Source organism: Dermacentor andersoni, chromosome 9 (assembly GCF_023375885.2).
Source record: "Dermacentor andersoni chromosome 9, qqDerAnde1_hic_scaffold, whole genome shotgun sequence".
NCBI classification, from domain to species: domain Eukaryota; kingdom Metazoa; phylum Arthropoda; class Arachnida; order Ixodida; family Ixodidae; genus Dermacentor; species Dermacentor andersoni.
Genome location: NC_092822.1, coordinates 79252125 through 79274527, shown reverse-complemented (window position 1 = coordinate 79274527; position 22403 = coordinate 79252125). Strand labels below are relative to the sequence as shown.

The window sequence follows — 22403 nt, the reverse complement described above, 5'->3', positions numbered from 1 at the left end:
CACTGTCCCATTTCATAAGGCCTGCCACCTGTCCCAGTCTACACAGCGATAGCTGTTAGAGAGACAGTTCTTTTGCTGGATATAGAGAGATATGACTTGTCCCTAAGAGTATACTATAATCTAGTTGTGACGAGAATAGACCATGAGTAGAAAATGAAAATGTCAGTTATCATCGATCCCAGAACTACAAAAATAAAGATTTCTTTAGACAATGAAAAAATAGTTTTCAGCGCGCAATACACGAAAAGGAGGAAGAAGGCTACAGTACAGCGAGCGCGCTACCAAACAAGTTTATTGCTCAGAGGGCGGGAGAACAATTATAGGGGGTGGTAGAATAGGGAAAGGTGGGGGAGAAATAACTACGTAGGCACTTGTACGAGAACACGCATCATCTGAAGAGATTTTGACATTCATTAGCTAGTAAGTTAATAGATGGCACTCTAATAAATTACTTTGCGGCTGCACCACGAAAAGGAAAGGCTTCATGAATTGCACGTGCAGTTTTTTGATCGTATTTGGCCACAACTTGGCAATCGTCAAAACAAAGGGTGCACTTGCACTTAGAACAGCGACTTACTTGCCAAGTGGCTGCCTAGAGATCCGCGCATCCGACTGGCGTGCTGTCTTTTACGGTCTTTAATATAGCTCCCGGTCAGGCCGATATATCAGCGACCACACGATAAGGAACTGCAGTACGCCATTCCCATGGAGCATTCTGCATATATATTTTAATATTTAATATTACAGCCAGGCCTGGAAGCGCAATCAGAGTTAACGCGCTTGAACGGGACGCTAGCTTATATAGTGTAGTAAATACAAGCTTGACGGCCCCTTTTTCAACAAGCATGTTTATGTGATGCGACACATTGCGAAAGTAAGGTATGGCAGAAATCTTTTCCATGGGTTCATCCTCAAACGTGGTTTATCTTCTACTTTCTTCGTCCTTCTTTAAATCAGCAAGCAGCGATTGCGCTATGCCTCAGATCAGGTTGTTAGGGAAGCCTGCACCTTTTAGTCTTTCAACTTGGCTTTGAAAGCTGGTTTGATGCTGGTGAAAGCAAGACCTTGACAGCGATGCCCTTATGCGTACTTTTGCTATACTCCGATTAACAACCTTCGAATGTGAGGGATTAAAACGGAGACAGCTTTTTCGAGAGCGAGGGCCATATTGCTAACAAACATATTTCGGCATAAACAAAAGTTTTAAATCTAAAACCTAAAAAGAACGTCTTGTTCGGCAAGTTGGTCACAATTTATCTAACCAAGAATAAAACCTCAGCTTGTCATTCGCGGGAAGCTGAGCTATTTCACCCTCTTCTTTCCACATCCACCTGCCATATTTTATTGTACGTATAATCTCGCCATCTGAGCAAAAAACGTGGTCGTTAGCGTGTGCTCTGCTCTGCAGCCTTCTTCCTTCCTTCCACGTTTTGCCCACTAAGAATGATATTTTGTGCTTCACCAGCCATCCCAAGCAGCCACCATTCTTAAAAAGCAACAGCTGCATATTAGAGTAGTAATGCAGTGAAGTAGTAAAACACACAAACACAAACACACGCCCTGGCACACAGGCACGTACACACGCACATACACAATCAAACACACACATTGATGGCAGCCTCATTTAGGCTGATAATATGATCTGTGGCGATGTCAAATATTCGAACGCTAGATAAGTGTCTACTTCTCTACGCATTACGCTCTCATTGTTACCAGCCGCGGTGGTTTAGCGGTTATGGTGTTGCGCTGCTACGCACGAGGTCGAGGGATCGAATACGGGCCGCGGCGGCTGCATTTTCATGGTGGCGAAGTGCCAGAACGCCCATGTCCCTGCACTGGGGGCACGTTAAAGATCCCTTGGTGGCCAGAATTTATCTGGAGTCCCTCTCCACGGTGCGCCATATAATCAAATCATGGTTATGGCAGGTAAAACCACGAAAAAAAAAAACCGTTCTCCTCATTCGGAACCAATTTCCTTTTGTAATGCTCTGCCGCAATGACTTGCTGCAAAGGTAAATTCGTTCACGGGCACGAGCAGTACAAACAAAAAGAACTATTTTTTTTTCTTCCATGTTTGCTCGGCTGCTTAGTTCTTAGTCAACAAGTACGAATAGCGAACATCGCAGGTGTCCGGTAAAACGGAACAGACGGGCAGGCTGTTTTTTTTTTTCTGACGCCGAAATAAATTTGTGCCTCGTAACGTCACATTGCGCCAGCCGCCGTATCAGACCGCACTGGCCGTGCTTTCTACGCCTTCAAAGTGCGCGCTCAATCGGTTTCCACACCTCATGCAGCACAAGGCAACTTATGACGTGTAACCAGGAACAACAAGCCGGCGCTCGAAATATTACGGTTTTAGTTTTGTTTGTGCTAACCTTTAGGCAATTATTCTGCGACCATTGTCACATCTATTGCGAAAACTAGCAGTAATGAGCCCAGCAATGTCATCGGCATAGGCAATAAGGCGTAACTTAGTGTAAATATATATAAGTAAACTAAAAGTGACAGAGGGCCTGAGAAGCCATCTTGTGGCACACCTGACTTTAGGTATTGGGCATTCAGGCAGAGTATCATTGTGGACTACAATTTCTTTACGATGTTGAAGATATGGTCGTAATAAAGAAATACAAATCCTCCTTATACCGCAGTCATTTTGTTTATCGAGTAAAATATTTTAGCGAAACCAATTCAAATTCTTAAAACGAGAAGCTTGTCTTCAAGTCCATTTGTGGTCAGTTCCTTTCGTTTGAGCAGTGCCAACTCAGTGGATTGTTTAGGTCTGAAACCGAACTCATGATCCTTTGAAACTCAATGCTTGTTTGAGGCATTAGTCACTCGCATGGGGATTTTTTTCTAAACCTTTAGAAATTACAGGTACTGTAGAGATTGGTCAGTAATTGGACAATTCAGAGGTGCCCTCTCCTTTACGTACGAGAACTTTTTGCGTCTGCTCAGGGAAGACGCCGCTACTGAGAGAAAGGTTAAATACATGTGGTAAGAATAGAGCTAACAGGTCAACTACATATTTCCAAGGCGCTTTTTTCTTAAAAGTCTTTTATATGTAGAGCCAGTGACGACCATGGATCTTACTTAGTTGAGGCCACCAATCATGAGCGTTAATGCTAGAACAATCGAAGAAATACGTAGCTAAAGCATTCGTATTTGGCTTGACGTAGTTCTATGTTGAAGTGGTTGTGATGTTCTTCATACGTAGACAATTCTGTGGAGTCTTTAGATTGAATCAATTCCGCATATAGACTCGTTCTTCTTTCTATTTTTTTTTTTTCAATAAGGCACTAGTGATCCATGGTTTCCTCGAATTTCGTTTTCGACAGTTTTAAAGAAAACGAGCTTGGATACATACGTTATAACTAAATCATTAGCACATTGTAGGCGTCATCTGCATGGCATAATGATAATATATGGGAGAAGTCGGCTGTACATATTTCATTACGAATGTTTTCGAGGGCTTTTTAATCATTGCAGCGACAACAAGTCGCCGAGGATTCAGACGCATCAGGAGGGCTGGTATAAGCAATAAAGGCGAATACCGGAAAATGGTCACTGATGTCAGTTTTCAAAGTTCCGACAACTACAGTATGTTCATCGGCGTTAGTGATAATTAGATCTAAAGTAGATGAAGCGGAGCAAATTAATCATTAAGTACAATGATAACATTCAGAAGAGTGTAAGAATCAAGTAAAAAAAAGCAAATTCGGTTTGTTGTGGTGACAGGCTTCGCAAGTCAATACTCAAATTACCAGAAAAGTATAGCACATGGCCATTTATAGATACACAATAGAAAATGACGTCTAACTACGAAACGAAGTTGTGTATATGTCCATATGGAGGGCGGTAGACAGCACAGAAAAAAACTTTTATCGCTCTTAATGGTTCATACCTCGCAATCCGGCAAGGTATTGCGTAGTTCCATATTCGTAAAGTTATAAAGCACTATTGGAATGCATTATGTAACCGCGCAAACGACAACGGACGAAAAAGGAAACACACAGGACACACAGGTTTATATAAAGCACGAATGGTTGATTATTTTTGTCCCATATTTGATTACACTTTTGCAACAAAAGCTTATGGGACTTGGCATTGGCAGCAACACGCATTTTTAACTCAAGCCAGCGCTCTTGGTGGTCTGCGTGACACACAATTTATGACTGCGGCGCCACCACTGGCGAGGACACGAAACTGGCCCCAGTGTCCAGGGCCTAGTTGTCCCACCCTCGTATTCCTCAGTGTCACCACAGCGTGGCATCTTGTCAAGGTGTTTTTGCGTTAGTGTCACCATCTTATTCTTCAACGTCACTACAGCAGGACATCGTGTCAAGACATTTTTGCGTTAGTGTAGCGGACGACCGCCTCAAGGCCAAACGCCCAACGCCAACGCCAACTTCGCCATGGGCCCTCGTACTAGCCGCAGGCTACAAGAAATACTCCAGACCATGGACATCTATTTCAGAGGACCAGTAAGATCCTGGTCAAGTAAGCTGTCAAAATGATGGGCGAAGCATCACCTACAGCCATCGCACTGAATAACCCAGTGAAACATTTTCCTTCGGCGGACCTTCGCCCGACGACGAAGTGACCTCTCTCGAGCCTTTCGAATGGCTCTTAACCTTTAACAGCTGGAACGGTGAGGAAAAGCTACACGATGTGCACGTCTACTTGACAGACGCCGCGAGGAACTGGTTCAAGAACTGGGGGCCTACCTTAGCGACGTGTTTCGAAACAGTTTCATGATGACCTTCACGAACGACATTCGCTAGGGAAAGGCTGAAGTTCTGCTAGAAACCCGTGTGCGGCTACAGAACTAGAGCCTGGCAAGTTTCACGGAAGAGACGACTCGTCTACTTCGCCGTAGTAGGCAATTGCTTGTTCTCCAGCTTGCGTTTCCTCCAATCATGTGTCCAAATCGCCCATGACTACAGCATAACGAATTTTAACCTTTCTGATTTCTAATTCCCCCATCTCTACAAAGCTCTCCTACTTCCATGTCATCATGACCGGATATTGGAGCATAGGCTTGTATTACCTTAAATCTATATTAACGCGAGAGAATGAAGGCTCCCGTCTCGCACCCAGCGTTGGGCGCCGCTTCGGCAAAAAGGATTTCGAACCTGGCATGCCCAACCACGCAGGCCTTCCATGTGGCGCAAGAAAATTGCTGAACTAATTGAATATCTCAAGGTAGAATAGGTAGAATAATCGTAAAGCCCGACTTACACACAACCTGCAGACATGATAGCGTTGGACTGTAGTATGAATCTACGAGAAAGCATAATCCTGTTATGCGAAAACTAAAAAAAAAAAAAAAAACCGCAAACACGTTTTCCATTTGTAGAGTAGGTCTGCATGAAGATGTGCATGTAGATCTGCATGAAGAGGAAGTAGCCTATAATTGCTCTCGTTATTGGACTACATACCGAATGAGGCAGCATATTTCTATGGCGCTTGAAAGCGCATATGATCTGCCTGTAGTCATACGTTACGTCATATAAATATATACGGAAAAGCACGGCGAGTACTTGCCCACTATTTTGACACAACAGCAATGCAAGGAACCAACCATACATAAAAAGAAACTTCGTAGTACTCTTCATCCAGAGGAAGATTACCAGTTCATACCTAATTAGCAATAAATACTTTGTACTTTTAATACTGGTATCATTAAATACATTGTGCCCGGCAAAACAAATAACATTCCGCCTCGTCTGTAACACAGTTGCTCAAACGCTTGCACACACAGAAGCTGAGCCTAAAGCAAGGTAACTGAGCGTACAGTACCTTCTACGCTCCCAAATTCAGATAAAATAGAGAGCTTCAACCTTCTTCAGTGCGATGTCTTAGTAACGGTACGTCAAAACGCAACAAGAAATTACGTGGGTGCATACTTTTGCATTGATTGCTCTTGAAATTTGATAAACTACCATGGCTGTGACTTTTTTCTTTACTTTAGCCTTGGCTGCATATGTCAAAAAAGTAAAGAGTGCACAATATGTGCAGCCCCACAAATACGCACTCAAGCCCTTCAGTACAAGTATTTGACCGCCAGCAGATGGGCTGCCGTCATGACGAATGGGTCGAGCGACACTGCTCCTATGCCAGTCCACTCAGGCTTGCACAGAACTGGTTTACTCATGCAAAATAAATACCTGCCCAGAAAATAAAGTGAAATACTTGCGCTTACCTGCTGTCATTAGGAAACCTGGAAAACTTCGCCGAACTGGAATTCCCGATGTTAGAACACCACAGAGCGACGCAAGACAGGTGATGCCCCCATGTAGCCAGCTTCGTTGGCCTAGTTTCCTGCGCCTTCCGTTTGTTGCACGGCTGATCAAGCGTCTCTGTCTTATCTTTCCCATCTTCGTACTTGGAACGACAACCGGAGCAGATGACCAAACGCGATCTGACTTGTGATATCGCTTAGCGAGCGACAAGGCTGAGCGGAGGTAAGCTCGACGGGTGCACGAAGACAACCACTTCCTGCGCTTCACTCGACTTAAAATTCACAAAAAGAGAAAAAAAAAATAAGTTACGATGTCCGGCAACCGCTTGGAGCCCGCATGTTCCTTGAAAGCGAAACTAGCACTGGCCTTCCTGAGGTTGCATAGCGTTCGTAGCCAGCGTTTCTCGCTAAACATTGCGGTTACATCAGCAGCAGTTGCCGGGAAGCGTGAGAAGCACTCAGGGATCCTTTGAATGCTATCGCGTTACACTCTCAAAGGGAAGTTTAAGCGTTCTTCAAATTTTTTCTATTTAGCTTAATTTCGGCGACTGCTACGTTCTCATTATAACTGTAGAACTCATCAATGTTGCCTGCAATGTGCTCATGACTTAGGAATCCTACGCCCTCTTCTCTCTTACCTGGAAGATCGCTGTAGCAGAGGACGCGGCCACTAGTTAGCAATATATAAGCCACACCAGTTTCTATGACTTCACTGAGACCAATAATATCCCAGGCAATGCCTGATAATTCCTCAAGGAGCCCTGATAAGCTAGCTTCACTCGAGAAGGTTCACATGTCTAACGTTGCAGGTTCAATTTCCAGTGGCGGCCTGTCCTGATCTAGAGATTCTTAGCACCATCTGCCGCGTCGAAGGTCTGACCGTAACATTGGTGAGAAGCTCCGCCGCCGCTGGAGACTAGTGGCCACAGGTCAATTGCAAGAGTCATGAGGGAGGTGCGGCCGAATACTGGCCCAGTGAGGCCAATGCCTTTCCTGGTGAGGAAGTGACTTTTTGAAGCTAAGTGGGCGTTCCTAATTTGGTTCTACTTGGACTAGTCTATCCCCGCTGGGTCACGGCATATTGTTTTTGCTGGTGCGATGGGCCACTCCTAGCCTGTAATATGTACTGCACTGGATGAAGACTCTAAGATAGGGCCTTCAAGTTAGACGCCCGATGTTCTACTTCTGCTCCACGGCACCACCGCGGAGAGATATAGAGGTGCGAATATTTCTAACTTATGAAACGTAAGGAACAAGAAGAAAGAATCCTGCCAAGAACTATAACTTCGGACAGGCGTGAGATGTTACGTTCTGGAGTGCATTTCCGGCTGTATTTACGCCGAGGTTAAAAAAAAAAAAAACAGGTCTTTTTTTTTTTGCCAGAAGCACGAAGCCGAATAGGGTCAGCTGCCCACGCTCTTCTATTCCCAGTAGAACGAGTCGCTTGCATTGCAACGACGGCCGTGTCAAAACACCATTAGCGAATAAAGATAAAAGAGCGTGGAAAGGCCCAGATGGCAGTGGAAGATAGTGGCTCGCAACTTCATTCGGCCTCGGTAACGCTTCACGTGCGTTCTTCGATCGTTGTTGTGCTTGGCCGAGACAGCGGGCAAGGCCCATCGATCTCCGATAGTCCTAGTTCCAGTGAACACGGGCACGTTGCGACGCCTACGGAGTCCATAGCTGTTATGAGGATGCACGAACTTCACGGTGAATGAAAAACAGCCCAGTTTCGCTTGCGTTTACTTCGGGAAGAGAACGCGATTATAATTAACTGAAAATGTGGGGACGACCCACTGTACTGTCACATCGAGCGAAGGAAGGAGGAAGGAAAAATTGGAGAAGGAAGGCAGGGAGGTTAACCAGTTTCGCCTAACCGGTTTGCTACCCTACACATGGGATCGGGATGGGGGGGATGAAAGATGGGGAGAAGAGATAGAGGGCACATAACACGGCACACACATCGTTGGTTACAGTCTGTCACTCTTGTGCGGTACGTGACATCACTGTCACAGCCGCTTGTCCAAGCCCGTGTCCTTCATAATTTTTTATAATTTTTTAAACCGAAGTAGTCCCTTCGTCGCCTTCAGCTGCGATGTCTTCAGTCGGCGATATGTGACAATGGTTGCAACTGACAATGGTCTATTCTCAAGGTGCGCTAGAACGGACGCCATGGACTGTCTCTGAACATTATATTCAGGACAGTCGCACAGAATGTGTACCAGCGTCTCCTCGCAAAGACAGGCATTGCAGAGAGCGTTGTCGGCCATTCCAATTCGAAACGAGTAAGATTTCGTGAAGGCCACCCCTAGCCATAAGCGATAAAGCAGGGTGGCCTCACTTCGGCGGAGTCCAGTTGGCATACACAGATGCATCAATGAGGGCAGGTCGTGTTGATGATTGCAGCGGTTGGTCTGGCTGCTTGGTGTGCACCATAGAGAGAGCGTGATCTCCCGTGCAAGCACTTGAAGTCTGCTGGCTGCGTCGGACCGTGAAAGTGGTATGGCCTCTTCCTGCGTGTCTTCAAGAGCTGTCCGAGCGGCTTTATCGGCGTCTTCATTTCCGATGACGCCGCACTGACTTGGCAGCCACTGAAACGTCACGTGATGTCCTTTCTCATGTGATGTATGGAGTAGGCATCTAATATCGAATACGAGCTGTTCGAATGGCCCGCGACGCAGAGCTGATAGTACAGATTGTAGGGCTGCCTTTGAGTCGCTGAAAATTGACCATTGTCGAGGTGGTTCCCGATTGACAAAACAAAGTGCAGCTCGAAGAGCAGCTAGCTCCGCAGATGTAGATGTCGTTGGGTGGTCAGTCCTAAAGCTGATGGTAATACCTCTTTCTGGGACGACTACAGCACCGGACGAACACTGGATGTTTGTGGAACCATCAGTATAAATATGTGCACTGTCTGCGTACCTCTCGTGCAGAAGAAACAGAGACAGTTGTTTCAGCACAGGCGACGACAGCTCAGACTTTTTCCCGATTCCTGGCACGCTGAGATGGACTGTGGGGCTGACAAGGCGCCAAGGGGGTATCGATGGTTTAGATGCAGTGGTGAAGCCCGAGGGAAGTTTGTCGTTGTACTTGACGATAGTTTTTGAGAATGATGCTTGGTGCCTGTCTGAAGGTAGTGTCGCAAGGTGGTGATAGGGGGCCCGTGCCAAATGTCTGATATGCGTTCTCAGGGTTTCCACCGTGATGTGAGTCTGCATTGGATGGTCCCGAGCAATCGCAATAGTTGCCTCAGTTGACGTGCATCTCCGCAAACCAAGACAAACTCTGAGTGCTTGAGCTTGCGCTGCTTGCAGAACACGAATATTTGTCTTGCAGGTGTTGTTCAGTACAGGTAGACTGTATCTTAACAAACCGAGAAAGAGAGCTCGGTAGAGTCTCAGCATTGCGTCTACTGACATCCCCCACGTCTTTCCTTTCAGGTATTTAAACAACTGGGAGGTTGCTGTTAGGCGTCGTTTCATGTAAGCCACGTGCGGGCTCCAACAGAGGTCTCGGTCGATAATTACGCCAAGAAATCTGTAGGTTCTGACATAGGAAATGGTCCGCCCATTGATTGAGAGGACATAAGGCGTCATTGGTTTGCGAGTAAACGCCACTAGGGCGCATTTTTCTGGCGATATGCTGAGACCTTGTTCACACAAGTAGCTCGCTGTCAAAGTAGCCGCTCTCTGAAGCCGTGCACGTATCTGAGGACGTGTGACTGCCGAAGTCCAGAGACAGATGTCGTCTGCGTATACTGAAATTTTGGTGGTAGTTGGCAAGTGTTCAGCAAGCCCAATAAGAGCGAGGTTGAATAGCGTCTGGCTGAGAGCACCGCCTTGAGGAACGCCCTTGCTGGTATAGCGTCGCGTAGTTAGGCCATCGTCAGTTAATACATAGAATGATCTTGCAGATAGGTAACTTGCAATCCATAAAAATACTCGACCACCTAGGCGAACCGTCACAAGAGCGTCGAGAATAGCCTCATGTAATACGTTATCGTATGCCCCTTTCACATCTAAGAATAAAGCTGCAGATAAACGTTTACGGGACCTTTCGTGCTGGACATATGAAACGAGATCAACTACATTGTCGATGGAAGAGCAGTCACGTCGGCAACCAGCCATGGAACTCGGATAAATCTTGTAGTGTTCAAGGTACCATTCCAGGCGGCCAAGGATCATCCGTTCCATTATCTTTCCTACACAGCTGGCCAATGCTATCGGGCGGTAAGAGGTGAGCTCTAGCGGGGATTTGCCCTGCTTCAAGATTGGCACCAGGCGGCTCACTTTCCATTCGTCAGGAACATTTCCCTCCTGCCATGAGGTGTTGTAGAGACTCAATAGTGCTATCCGTGTGGATTCTCCGAGATAGCACAAGGCTCGGTATGATATACTATCTGGATCCGGAGATGATGAGCGCCTGCAGAGAGCTAGTGACGCCTCGAGCTCCTCCATTGTAAAAGGAAGGTCCATGCGGCAATCTCGGGAATGGGGGACATCATCTCGGGCTGGAGGATCTGGACGTGTCGCTTGGTCTGCCATTCGCGCACAAAAGTCTTCTGCGACATCGATGTCTTGCCGCCCTTGGAAAAGCGCGAGCGCCTTGAATGGAAAACGCTGTTCCGGAAGGCAACGCAGACCTTGCACCGTTTTCCAAATGTGAGACAGCGGCTTGCGGGGGTCGAGTGTCTGGCAAAACGTTGCCCAACGTTCCGACGCTAATCTATCCATTCGACGCTGAATCTTCTTTTGTATCCTCCTGGCTGCCCTAAGGTCATGGATCGATCTTGTACGCCGATATCGACGTTCCGCCCGGCGACGAAGTGCGCGAAGTCGCTCTAATTCTATGTCGAAGTCGTCTCGCGTGTGAGAGATCGTCAGTATGCGAGTGGCGTTCCGCATCGTATTTTTAATTGTTTGTTCTAACCCAGAGGGTAGGCCCTCGCTGCAGGCATCTTGCATATCAAATTTGAAGTTGGCCCATTGAATCGTCCGAATGGTATTCCGTGGGCCAGATCTAGACGACAAGCCTTTGATGTTCAGATAGGTGGGAATGTGATCACTCCCATGTGTCTCAATATCTGCAAACCACTTCACATATCTGGCGAGAGAGTTGGAGACAAAAGCAAGGTCGAGGCAGCTGCCGTATGTCACGCCTCGAAGAAAGGTGGGGCTACCATCGTTCAAGAGAGTAAGGCCATAGTTGTAGGCGATGCTTGATAATCTTCGTCCTCTTGCATTTGTCTTTGTACTTCCCCATGCTGGATGGTGTGCATTGAAATCTCCTATGATGACACATGGGGCGGGGCAAACACTAAAGATATCCACTAATCTTTTAGTGTCAAAATTGTTGGAAGGCGATATATACAGGCCTATGAGAGTAAACAAGAGTTTGTTCTTTTAACTGTGATGCATATATACTGATTTTCGTCGTGGGGCGCAATCGGTTGCAAAACATAGGTGAGTTCCCGACGAACAAAAATGATGATTTTGCTGCATGCACTATTTGTTGATGACATGAAACATTCGTACCCTGACAGTCTGATTGGTTTCGACAAGTTGGGCTCACAAATGACGATGAGTGGAAACACATTGGTGTACACATACGGACGGAAATCTGAAATTCGTGATTTTAGCCCTCTGGCGTTCCACTGCATGACGGACGCTGCCTTGACTTCTTTTCGGAAGGATGGGGTATGGGTAGCCATCTTTCTAGTTGAGGGATTCAAGCACTGGGCTTAAGGCGTCCAGCACTTTAAGTGCGCTTCGAGCAGACGGTGTCCCCATCTCAACTAAGATCGTTCGGATGGCTTCCATGAGGGAACGTAGCACCGAGATGACTTGACGATCTGTTTTAGGTGAATCATCAATGGCCGGATAAGGCTTTGGTGGTGCCGTGACCTTCTGAGGTTCCTTAGCAAGGGAGCGGCTCGGTAGCGTAGGCCATTCCTCTAAAGAAAGAGTCTTATCTGATGCCCTCGTAGAAGTGGTGGGCCCTTTCGCGTCGCGACTAAGTGGTACCGTAGTGGAGCGGGTACTATCGCTTCGCTCATGCGCCTTCTTTGAAGACGTACGACGGTGCCGACGTCGACGCCGACGCCGGACTACTTCGGCTGCCTCCCTGTGGGCCGAATTGTCTCTGGCCATTTGCTTCAGAACCGCGCGCTCCCTCTTGATGCGGGGACAGTCTTTCGACAAGGCTGCGTGAGGGCCGCTACAGTTGGCGCACTTCAGAACTGTGGCACCGCAGGTCACTTCTGCATGAGGTTCAGCGCAACGGGGGCACAGAAGCGAGTTGGGACACACGCCCTTTACGTGTCCTAGCCTGAAGCACTGATGGCATTGAAGCGGCTTCTGGATGAATGGTCGAACTGGATGTCGAAAATGTCCGACTTTAACGTGGGAGGGTATGCAATCCCCCAGAAGCCATCACGGCTGTCAACCGCAAGGAGGCGAGTTGGCTCCCCCAGCGAGAGCTTCACATCGAGCGAAATTACCGTTTTTCCTCTTAGCTGCTGGACCCCAATGACTGAAATTGTTGTGCAAGTGCGAATACTTAGGAAGTTGAAATAACGTTAAATTGTGCCGGAGCCCATTTTTTGTTTATTGGTGTGACCGAATAAAAAAAAAATTATGCAATCTTGAGCCGAGTTATTTGTTTGAATATTTACCACGAAGTAAGTGTGAATAAAAAGAATAATTTCTTGCAGTGTTAGAAAAAAAGAAGCTTCCACATACCCCGTGCGGCAACAATAATGCCAGATTTAAAAAAAAAAGGTATTTTGCCTGAAATCGCGAAATTTGTTTATTTAACCACTGGCTGTGCTCAACTGCCGTAGCGTCACACCTCCTTTTATAAAGAAGTACACTGCTTCTCTACCTGTTTTTAAGAGCAACCAGCTTGCTAGAGGAGACCTCGAATAAATCTAGAGGGTAAATGTTTCATCTTGCACAGTGTCTTTCAAACTTCTGACAAGCTGTAGACACTGGTTGGACAGTTTGTACAGTACACTGTGGAGATATATGTCCTTAGAGTGTTGCACGTTGACGATTCAGTGCAGTAGAGAAGCGCCAATCGTTCCGAGGCGCCATGTAGTAGTACAGCAGACCCAGCGAGCCGGAGTGGGAGCCAGAACATCGACATTTTGTGTTCCCGCGGGACCACCTTCTGCGTCATTACATTATGGCACATGCGACTTAAAGGAAACGAAGCCGAAACTCGTTTGTAGAAAAGCTGTTGCAGTGCGCTGTTGAGGATGTTCTATGGGTTGCAGTTTGCTTTTTCCGGGATTTCTGGTTAACGATCGAGTCCCACCAAACACAGACGCACGCGCAAAAAATTAAACGTTCACTAACGAAACATCAACGGAGAACAGGATTTCCGTAGGCGCTGTTGCTTGATAGTCGGCTCGCAATAAAATTAAGGCAACCTGTAGTGCTCATGTTACCCACTAGGGAAGTGATTAATTCCAAACCAAGCCGTGGGGACACGAATGATCAGATCGATTCGCTGCGATTCCTTCCCACGCCTACAACTTCGTATTTTCCTTTGCAACAATCGCTAGTGCGACAACGTTTTTGAAGTGACGAAGTCGTAAATTATTTTTCATTTATCATCTCTGTAGGCGCCTAATAATTTGGACGAGTGCTTCAGCTCGAAAAGTGCGGCAAGCGCCACCGGTTATTTTACAACCAATGCAGCATTGAAATGATGTAAGAAAAGTAAGTGTGGGGGCTTTCATTCCTGCGGAAATCGTTACAATATCGTATGAGACGTCCTACGGCGCACTTACCACTATGTTTCCGTGAATGCGATATCCCAACGCATGTGACAAAAAAAAAGAAAGATGCAGACATATAACCATTCGATTCAATCACTGCGCTAAGCCGCTCCCCTGCAATGTCACCATCCATATACGACTAGTGACAGTTTTGTTCAAAACGGACTGATCGTTTATACGTCCTTTTCGACTATACAGATTATTTACAAAAAAAAAAAAAAAAAAAAAAAACGTTCATAGGGTAGATAAAGTGGCATTGTAGAGGAGTTGCAAGTCCAGGCGAATGGTGCTTTGCCGCCAATAACTTGTATCAGAACAAAATTTAAAATAAATCTTGAATAGCTTTTTCTTAGAACCTTTCATGGCAGCTGAACATATGGCCAATTTGGAGGCAGTCATATTTCTATTGCACTATCTTAGGAATCGGTGCACGCATGAAAAATTGTTGGTCTACGCGCGGATAGAATCCGCCAAATCCTAGCCATAGGCAGCTTCGCGTAATTAAATATAACTTCATGCCCTTATGGCGCCTTTACATTTATACACCAGATAAATACACCAGAGCGAAGTAAAATATTTTCAAGCTTTTCTTTCTTTTTTGGGAGATTAGAAAAAGCGAGGAGCGTCTCTTGACAGGCTGACGCTTGGTTACTTGTAAGGCCTAAAATCGAGCACGAACGGAACAATTTTGCCCTTAGAAGCGCTGTTTTTATGTGGCCCATATCAAGAATATCTGAAATAGGAGAGTAAGCCACACGCAATATATGTTCATGACAAAATCCGTGATATTGCTTTGAAACGTGCTACAAAATACAATACTTTATTCAGCATGCCGCGTGATCTTTTATTGCATTAAATGAAGATGGCTCGCCACTTGATATCTTTTTCTTAATCGGAGTTAAGCAAATGGAACACGTGCATGTTGGACCGGATATACAGCGTGTTTCATGTAACTTCAAGCAAGACTTAAAAAAAAATGGTTAGCCACAGCTGGATGGACTCAACGGCATATGGTTTGCCGTCATGTGGCGCTCCTTAGAGTATTTTTTGTATTCCGATTAAATAGGTTATTAACTAGGACGAATTATGCAAAATATTTCATATTCACTTTAGGGCGAAGCGCGTTTCGTTGCGTCGTAGAGGGGGCTCAGAAACGACCGATCTAATTTTTTGTTGCAACGTACATGCTTTGTGGCGATTTCTTTGGCGTTTAAAGAAAGCGTGCGAAATATGAAATAAAACCACGTTACTGCACTAGTGCGCTATCGTATCGCACCACTCTCAACCGTGCGTCTAGCCTGTCGCTTATAAGAGACGACGGCGTTTCCTTTCTATGTGCCACCGCCAAAGAGGCTGATGCACTGTGAAGCCGACACCTAGACCCGCAGCCGCTGACAGCCGCTCACAGCCGCACTGATCTTTCGCACGAAGCGAGGTTGAGAGCGCTCCAACACGATATTGCATGAGCCGAAAGAAATCACCACGCAGCATGTACAGTATACCCGTGAGCAAAAGCATACGGACCACAGGGGCACCGAAAATACAGAATTTTTTTTTCTTATTAACATGCACAAACGGAAACTGACGAGAGTGCTAGAAAATTCGTAATGCCAAGTTTGGACTGCACTCTTTAATTTCAAGTCGCTTTCGCAGACAGAGGAGAAAATGAGTTTTATCGCGCGATCGCTGGTCCGTATAGTTTTGCTCACGGGTGTGCGTTGCCACAAAAAGTGAGATTGGTAGTTTCTGAATCCCCTCACTAGGCAACGAAATTCATTCGACCCAAAAGTGAATATTAAAAAAAAAATGCATGATTCATCATAGTTAATTCACCAATGAAACGGAATATATAAAAAGAATTCTCTAAAGAAAGCCACATGACGGCAAAAAAAGATGCCATTGGTGTTACTCAGCTGTGGCTAACCACTTCCTAAAAATTGTTGGATCAAGTTACGTGAAACACCCTGTACAAGCTCATTGTTTATCGAAATTTATGCTTACTCCACTGACTCTATGGCGCACGTTCGAAGACGCGGGGGCCGGGACGTGGACCATACAAGGGCGTACAACCACTGCATGCGATTTCGCGTATACCTTCCTCTTCTTCCAGCAAAGAAGCAAAGTGCGAGGATGTGGAAGGATGCTAAACATGGACCGTTGCATGGAGTAGCAGGCTGGATTTAGTTTTGTATGCTTCAGGCGCCAAGCTGGCGGACAAAGACTCTTAACTGCATGCACCTCGACTGCGACGCGCGGCAGCGATCTGGTTTGGGGTCATCTCGAGAGGAGGCACCAACTTGATTCCGTATACGTTGTAATTCATAAAATTCCGGATACACGTGTTTTGGGGATTGCCAAAGGCCGCATAAATGTGCCGATGATGATCAGAGGCATCTTGTCTCTGTCGTTCTTGTCTCTACCCGCCTCTGCCGTTGACGCAACGCCTTTATTGGTGTGCTCTCCAACCCGCCATACTTGCTAGTTAGTCACCACAGCCAAAGCATCATCCCATCATCTGGAAACGCCTTTTTTAGTTTTTCTTTGTCTGCTCGGACTCTCATGGAGAATTACCTTTGAACAATGAAAGTCGAGAGAAAACAGAAAAGCACGTAACTACACTACCCTAATGTAACCTCTCCTCATTTACTGCCTCTTTGATATGTTCCTTTGCATGTTCATTAATACACTGGCCAGTTTCTTATTTGACTGCACCAAATGGTAGGCACAAGCTGTAGACCGCATCATGATCAGATTCAACATTTTTTGTTCAATATTTTACTCTACACTCCAGGTTCGTTCTTGGCTCACTGGCACATCGAATATGCCTTCAGGGGGCAGCGCAAACCACTTTCATAGCTTGGCGTTTGGAATATTCATTTAACTGAGGCTCAGTTTCATGAACCTACGCAGCCATTGCAGTCGCTTACCCTAAGTGTAGATGTTAGTCGGCCCGTACACTTGCGTTTCCTTTAAAAGCGTTGGCTGTTAGCTCGTTGCTCAGTCGTCGTCATACAGCCGTTGTGAAACCATGCCATTATCCACAATTTTCAGTCATGCTATAAGGAATTTTAGCTTTTGACCAGCCTCACCATGTTTGCATGCCTTTACAGCAATCAGCTCTTCTGTAATATCAGACCTCTCCTTCAGCAAACATTGGTGGTAAGAAAGGGGACGGTCCATTCGCTTGTTGCCATGGTGGCCTCGATAATATAAAACAGTTGTTTATCGCACAAAAATTCCTCGGTTGCCCGGGCGTCTAAATCTGAACGATAAGACTTGCATGTGAGAATGCATATAAGCGTGACTTCTTTTTAATCATTGCTCTCCGAGTCTAGACACTTTCCTGCGGACAAGCAAGCAGGCGGGTGGGCGGTATATCTCTTTTTTTACAGCGAAGCTGTGAATGACGAGCCGATTCGTCCGTCCGTCTGTCGCCTGTACGCCGAACAGCCCTCCGGTGCAAGCCCACGCGGATGCGCGAAAGAAGAGAGGCGCGCGATTGGCTGCGCCAGTAGTGACGTCGTTGTACTCCGTCGCAGCCGAGCGCGCGCGCAGGAACTTCTCTCCTGCTCCGAAATGGGTAGGCCACGCGTTATACGTACTCCCTAGAAGCAGGCAGCTTTCGATCAGTAGCGCCGCGTGCGAAACCGGGAACGAGCTTTTCTACGCCGTGCCGATGCAGCGGCCCAGGCACAAGAACAGGCTCGTGCAGCCGAACACAATCTGCAACTGCGTGCCGAGGATCCGGCAGCCTACCAAGCCGTCGTTGAACACCGGTGCTGTGCGTTTCTGCTTTGCTGGTTAACCATCTGTACAGAGTGCCTGGGCGGTGATCATTGTTTAAGTGGGCCGATCCCGTTGGTATTGCAGCCTATCTCGACGTTCTAATTCGGTGATACCGGCGATAGTGCAGCCTAAAATTATGTGCCAATTGGAGGACTGAGTATGTGCAATGAATGTGTGCACTGGGGCTACTGGGTATGTGCGCCTAGCGCCAGTGGATATGGGCCACTGCTTAACTTCCAATTTTTGCCATTAGAAGCCACATGTCCCACTTATTACAAAAATTACAATATTCATACAAGCGTTCTCAACAACTCGTAAATGCTTCGCATTAGTCACACGTAAACTACATTTGGCACTGCTTTCTTACATCACATACTTCGGGCGAACTTCACGATTCATGTTGCTCTATAAATAAGAAAATATTCAATATTTGATAAGACATAAGACATCGCGCTATTCCGATACCCCCTTACCAAATGGAATTTTGTGTATACACGACTATCACTCATAGTGAAATAAAAAGCCTTCATGTTGCTTTTGACAACTCTAACATATTGTTCAAGTACCACAGCGGAAGGTATGGTTGGTCTCGCACGTGAAGGCACATGCTGCACGAAGTAAGTGCCCTTTGCTATGCAGGCTAAATGTGATTTTCTTACTTGCCAGAGGAAGTGGGGGTAGTGGCAAAAGCGAAGAAGCCATGCAACCAAGATGGAGACTAAGAAGCAAACCGCAGGGAAGCCGCCCTGGGTACCCTCTCTATCACACAAAAAAATAAATATAATCATACAGTGAAGGCCAGTTTATCACAACTAGACGTCTGCGTTTACGGCACGCAGCAGTGATTCTTGCTGACTTAAACAATGTGGCATGCTCGTCAAGAGCTAATATGCACGCCTTTAGACGTCGAACTCGCGAGGGCAAGTCGACATTTAGGAGAAATGAGGACTTAAATGTGCAATGCGTGACCGCAGATGATGGTGACAGGTCTGCGTCGCAACGCAGGTGTGCGTCGCGATAGCTGCTGCTTCTCGCCGGGACTACGTGGGTCTGCTGTATCATGCGGACAGCTACGGCAACCTATGTGGCCTGGACAACTGGAACCGAAAGCTTATCGGCGTGCCGCTATCTGGCCAGGACATGCGTGGAAAGACGTAAGTGAACCCCTACTGAACGAACCCAAGCTGGGGCCCTACCACTAAATTTGCTACGAGGTTGTGTTAGTTAACTTTCTTTTACTTTTTATTGTGTTACCTGATGAAGCGTGTATACAAGCACCAGCTACTGTTATTGTCATTTCCGCGTTTCCTTCAGTGAGATGTAAAAATGCAAGAGTGTGTGTGTGTATGCTTGTGAACATTTAAGGATATGTTGTGAGCTCGCTTTAGTGGAGGCAAGGGACATACGTTTTGGCAGCTTGAGAACGGAGAGTCGACTGGCTTTATTTGAAAGTAAAAGCAGCTTTTTCGACTGGCAATGGTGGCGCACCAGTCGGGCAGCCGCTTTGGTTCGAGCAAGGGGCAATGACTCGAGTCAAACGGGATTTCAGAAGCAAAAGGCTGACACCCACTGTGGGGACAATGAAATGACGGACGATGGCTAAGAGGGCACACCACTTCCCCCCTAGAATGCAGGAGGCTTAGGTCTATATTGCCGAAGGAATGAAGAGGTAATGTTCAAGATAGGCTGGTTTCAAGCGTTAGCACGATACTGTCTCCTTGCTGCGAATGTCAGTCTTCTAGGTGTTCTGCGAACGCGAAACCACACGAAAGAGCCCTTCATGGGAAGGAGTCAATGGTGACTTGATAGCGTCGCGTTGCAGGAAGAAGTGCGTGGTTGTATCCATCGTCGCGAAAGTAAACGCAGGATGCCCGCAGGCTATAAACGCGGGTTTTTAGTCCAAGCTGACCCAGCCAGGAATGTTGCCTAAGTGCTGCGCGGTAGACGGCGGGGTGCCTTGTTGAGTGTCGAAAAACTGGCCTGGAGTGCGGATTGATGAGCCATAAAGCATCTTGGCTGCGCTGACACCGAGGTGATCATTGATTGTTCTTCGCAGCCCCAGTAGTACCAGGGGTAGCCTTTCCACCCAGTGCTGTCTGTCGAGCATGGCGGTCCATGGCACCTCCAGTTCTCGCTGGAGACGCTCGACCATGCCATTGTTCTGTCGGTGGTAAGCCATGGTGTTGTACAGGTGCGTGCCGAGCACTCTGGCCAGGGCAGAAAGAAGTGAGCTAATTGCCGGCCTCGATCAGTAGTTATGCGCAAAGGGCAACTGTACCGCGACACCCACGTAGCAACAGACGCTTCCGCCACTGTTTCCGCAGTGATGTGTTGTAGATGAGTCCTTGAGTACTGGTGGACACACCTGAGGAGGTACCTGAAACCTTGGCAGGGAGGAAGAGGTCCCACCATGTCTAAATGCACGTGATCGAAACGGCCCTGCAGTGGTCAAAACGGCTGCAGTGCTGAACGCGTGTGCCGGGTAACTTTCACAGCTTGACAGGCTTGGCAGCGTCTTGCCGAGCTTCGAACACCTTTGTTGATCCCCGGCCAGACGAAAGGGTTTGTGATAAGCCCCTGCGTCGCTCTGACGCCGGGATGGCTTAGCCCACGTAGTGAATCGAATATTGGCCGCCGAAACTGATGGGGCACGAAGAGGCGAGAACCTGTCTGGGATGTGTCGCACGTGACCATTGTTGTTGTGTAGCGAAGCGACACCTCGGCAAGCCGCAGCAACAAGCCTTTTTCCCGCAATTGGCACCGCTCGGGGACGTTTAGCTGGGCCGAGGCTATAGCTTCGAAATTAACAGGTCCAGCAGGCACCACGTCGATCTACGACAATGCGTCAGCTGCCTCAATCTCGGTCCCAGAGATATGGCCTTTGTCCGGAGAAAATTCAGAGATAAAGGAATGCTGACGAAGCTCACGTTCTGAGTACGAGGAACTGTTGTTCTTGAAAACGAAGATGAATGGCTTGTGGTTGGTCAGCCTTCGAGAAAAAAGACGGAAATTCTTGACAGCGCAACAGATGCCTAACATTTCCCTCCCGAAGGTGCCGTAGCGAGTTTCCGTAGGCCTGAGGCGCTTTGAGAAGAAGCCCAGTGGCCTCCAGTCGGTGCCATCGTGCTGATGCAGTACTGCACGATCTGCCGTGGTCGACGCATCTACCATAAGGCATGTTGGCGTGGCAGCCAACGTATGAATCAGCAACATTGTGGTCACCAACCGTGTTTTGGCTTCCTGGAAGGAGTGTTCGCGCTCCGAGGACCAGAGCTAGGTAGCCGATTTTTCGAGTTCCGACGCAGCAGATGGGTATTGGCTGAAGAACTTGCGCACAGGATGGTATAAACCACCTGTGAAAGTTTATGAGCCCCAGAAACTCGCGCAACTTTTAGAAGGAGGTTGGAGAAGGTAAGTCCTCGATTGCCCGCACCTGTGATTCCAGTGGCTTGATGCCTTTGAATGAAATGAGATGGCCGAGAACATCAAGGGCTTCAAATTCCAAATTGGATTTTTAGGCCATTAGCACCAAGTCGTGTTCATCCCGTCACTCAATTAGAAGTCGAAGGTGCTCTTTGTGCTCTTTGTCTGTGCGACTTGCAGCAAGAATATCATGAAGGTGAACAAAAATGAACGGGAGTCCATGCATAACCTCGTCTATGAACCTTTGAAAAGTTTGTGCCACAATTCTTAAACCGCAGGGCATACGGACAAACTCGAATAGGCCCAATAGTGATTGCTGCCTTCGGTATATCGCTGGGTTCGACAGATATTTCGTGGTACGCGCTCATCAAATTGATCTTTCTGTATACTTATGTTGCTGGGGGATGAGCGACGAAGTCATGTATACGTGGTGAAGGGTATATTGATCCGGAGTAGTGAGGTATTGAAAGCTCGGCAATCACCACAAGGCCGCCAGTCACCACTGTCCTGCTTTGGAACGAGATGGAGGGGTGAAGACCCACTGCTAGAGGAATGACGAATAACGCCGAGCTCAGGCATGTGTTCGAACTGACGGCGGGCGACTTCCAAACTGCGTCCAGCGACCCTCCGTAGCGGGGCGGCGACCGGTGGAATGGTGGTGGTGATATTGTGCGTCACCTTGTGTTTCATGGGCTGCGCATTGTTTCGGCGCTACGTGAGTTGCGGGTACTCAGCAAATATCTTGTCGTACGTTGAGACCGGCATATGAGACACTTCGTTATGCCTTCGCTTATTTGCTCACTTATTTGCATCTGTTATTCAGTTTTTATTATTTCTTCTGTTCGTTACTTCCTATTCTTGCCAACTCCCTGTACTTTGCATGTATTGTTTGCTTGTATTTCGCAATTTATCCCGTTTGCTTGTATTGTATGCCTGCATTTCGCAATTGCTTCTGCTAATTTATATTTATGCATATTTTAACAAGAGGTCCTATTGCAGTGTTCACACTAAGGGACCTCTTTCTGTATACCTATCTCCATAAGTAACCCCCCCCCCCCCTCCCATGTAAGGTTCAATAAACTGAAACTCAAACATACGGATGCCTGATGAGGTGAAGATGGACTGCAGGCCAAGTATATCGAGCGATGTGACGTTATCCTTTAGGCGCCG

At 47.1% G+C, this 22403-nt stretch overlaps 1 protein-coding gene across 1 annotated transcript in view; it reads left to right on the top strand.

Moving 5' to 3' along the window:
• The window catches only part of LOC126528285 (choline transporter-like protein 1), a 112250-nt gene that overhangs the window by 36084 nt on the left and 53763 nt on the right, over nt 1–22403 (top strand). The window contains exon 4 of the mRNA XM_050176176.2: nt 18816–18964. Coding sequence (XP_050032133.2) covers nt 18816–18964 — 149 coding nt within the window. The remainder of the gene's footprint in view (nt 1–18815; nt 18965–22403) is intronic.